This window comes from Austrofundulus limnaeus, unplaced genomic scaffold, assembly GCF_001266775.1.
Source record: "Austrofundulus limnaeus strain Quisiro unplaced genomic scaffold, Austrofundulus_limnaeus-1.0 Scaffold504, whole genome shotgun sequence".
Lineage (NCBI taxonomy): Eukaryota > Metazoa > Chordata > Actinopteri > Cyprinodontiformes > Rivulidae > Austrofundulus > Austrofundulus limnaeus.
Window position 1 is genome coordinate 265574 of NW_013952906.1, and position 2698 is coordinate 268271.

At 38.2% G+C, this 2698-nt stretch overlaps 1 protein-coding gene across 1 annotated transcript in view; it reads left to right on the forward strand.

The window, feature by feature from the left end:
* pah (phenylalanine hydroxylase) overlaps nt 1-2698 on the forward strand; it is a gene marked incomplete in the record, with an annotated part of 15185 nt that overhangs the window by 10958 nt on the left and 1529 nt on the right. Inside the window, 4 exon segments of the mRNA XM_014025840.1 lie at nt 303-398; nt 726-859; nt 937-1052; nt 2269-2698. Coding sequence (XP_013881294.1) covers nt 303-398; nt 726-859; nt 937-1052; nt 2269-2312 — 390 coding nt within the window.

Sequence of the window (2698 nt, forward strand, 5' to 3'; positions counted from 1 at the left end):
GAAAAGGTCTGAACTGTCCTTTTAAAGCATGGATTCAAAGAAAACTCGTACAGCAAACTTCCTTCGGTTTAGTTTTGATGAGTTTTTTTTTCCTTTTGTATCTGAGCCTGACACCTCTCCTGTAAGAATATTATATTTCAGCTGGAATAACCAGAGGAACTCCACTTTAAAAGGTCTGAACTGTCCTTTTAAAGCATGGATTCAAAGAAAACTCGTACAGCAAACTTCCTTCGGTTTAGTTTTGATGAGTTTTTTTTTCCTTTAGTGGATGGGTCACATTTCTGAACCTTGTGTTTCCTCAGGTGTACTGGTTCACCGTGGAGTTCGGTCTGTGTAAGCAGGGCTCTGAGATCAAAGCTTACGGAGCCGGCCTGCTGTCATCATTCGGAGAGCTGAAGGTACGAGGAACTAGTGTTACATCACCTTCGTCCTGTTGCACAACAGCAGCAGCGGCAGAGCAGGGAGTGGGTTAGTGGTCCACTCAGGTTTAATGTGTCACTGGGGGAGTCGGGCTGCCTGGCCAGCGGGGTGCCGGTGAAGTGGTTCAGTGGGTGAGCGGAGGCAGAAAAAGGATGAGCAGCTCACTATCGAGGTCACAGGTTACATCACAGAGGATGTTCCCTCAGACAAATCAAAAGCACTTCCTGCTTACAGGAAGAGACGCTCATTGAGAAAATCTGAATCCGCACAATCTGTGTAAAATCTTATTTTCTGTTCTCTTTCAGTACTGTCTCACAGACACACCCAARCTTCAGGACTTCGACCCTGAGAAAACCAGCCTGCAGAAATACCCGATCACAGAGTACCAGCCTGTATACTTTGTGGCTGAGAGCTTCGAGGATGCCAAAGAGAAAGTCAGGTAAGATCATACACTTTTACCGTATGAACAAGGTGGTTAAACTAGATGCTGAGAATGTTTTTTGTTGTTGTCAACAGGAAATTTGCRTCCACCATACCCAGGCCTTTTTCAGTTCGCTACAACCCGTACACCCAGAGCATCGAAGTCCTGGACAACACCCACCAGCTCACCAACCTGGCTGACTGCATCCACGGTAACAGAGATATTTATTTTTTTATGTTCCCCAAATTTGTTGACTTTCTGTCAAACTGTTTTTTTACATTACATTACAACTACATTTAAGGCTAGATAAAATTCAATTAGATTTTAAAGGGCGGATTTTATGACGCAGCCAAAAAAGCGTGCTACACTTTAAAGTTTTTTCTTTTTTGTTTCAATTAATTTTTTTCTTTATTTCGGATGTTATCGCCAYCTAGTGGCATGGCATGGGAAATTCAGCTTTTATACTTTAGAAAAAGTGGTAAAAATATCTTCTTAAAGAATTCTCAAAATAGCAAAGTAAAGGTCTCGGGGTAGCAAGGGGGACTAATGTTTTCAAACTAAATTGTGCAGGGGGCCACAGTTACTAAAAGCCAACAGCCGAACACCCAGCAATTATATAATAAAATAAAACATTTTGAAATTTAAAATCCATTTTTATATTAAATAGTCATTTTCAGGCATATATTTTTCATTCAGTTGTAAAATATATATTTATATATTTTCTTAATGAACTCATCGGCAGGCCGAACTGATGTCACCCATGAGCAAGAAGTGGCCCGCGGACCGCCAGTTGAATACACCTGAACTTCACTAGCTCAGTTTTGCAGGAAAAATATCTGTAGCTACAATTAGTTACAAATTAGTAAAAATAATTTTGTTTTGACTGCAGTGACAATGCACCTTATTTCTTATAATAAAATCCAAACTTAGTAAATTCATCAAACTGCACTGCAAGTTATTTTAAAGTTTTTAAAACCTGATTATTGTGAATCACCTTCCATTTATGTACCAAGACATTTATAGCAATCATTACTTCACTGCTTAAGAAAAACTTAATGTTCGTATATTTTAATATTTAAACCTCCCCATTTGTTCTTAGAAAAAACATAATCTTGTTGTCTCTCAGATTTATTTTAAGAATCCCTTTTTTTCATTAGAATGCAGAAAACTGTGACTAATAATATAAAAACACCACAGTAAGTTCACACACACACACCACACACACACACACACACACACACACACACCACACACACACACACACACACACACACACACACAGCGTGAAGCTTTATCGGTCAGTGGGTTATTAACCAGCTGACCGAGCAGAACACAGGAGGGGGGGGGTTTATCTCACTGCCTGATTATGAAATCTTGTCATGAGTCTCTTTTTTCAGCTTGGATTCATTTCTTTTCCTTTCCTTCAGGTGAACTGGGGAAATTGTGTGAAGCCTTACGGAAACTGAACTAACAGCCGACCCAGACTGGATCTCCTTTTCTCAAACAAATGATTATTCATTTATTGGGCTTCCTGTGCTTGCATGAAAATTAGCCATCTTTGTATTAAAACAAATATTATGACTATATCATTGTAACCTGACTGATAGAAACTGTATTTTAGTAAATAACCTGAAGTTTGTAATGTAGAAACACTAGAGTTGAAGTGAAAATATTGCTGTCAAAATTATAATTGCTTTAATGTTACMGAGTTTGTCATTTAGCCTCTTTTGTGAACATTTACCCCCAAGTGATGCATTAATCTGGTTAAAAATAAAGAATTATTCTGTAAGTAGCTTAAAATTTCTTCTGATAAATATTTTTATGCATGAAATAGAATAAAACTTAATATGTGTGTAC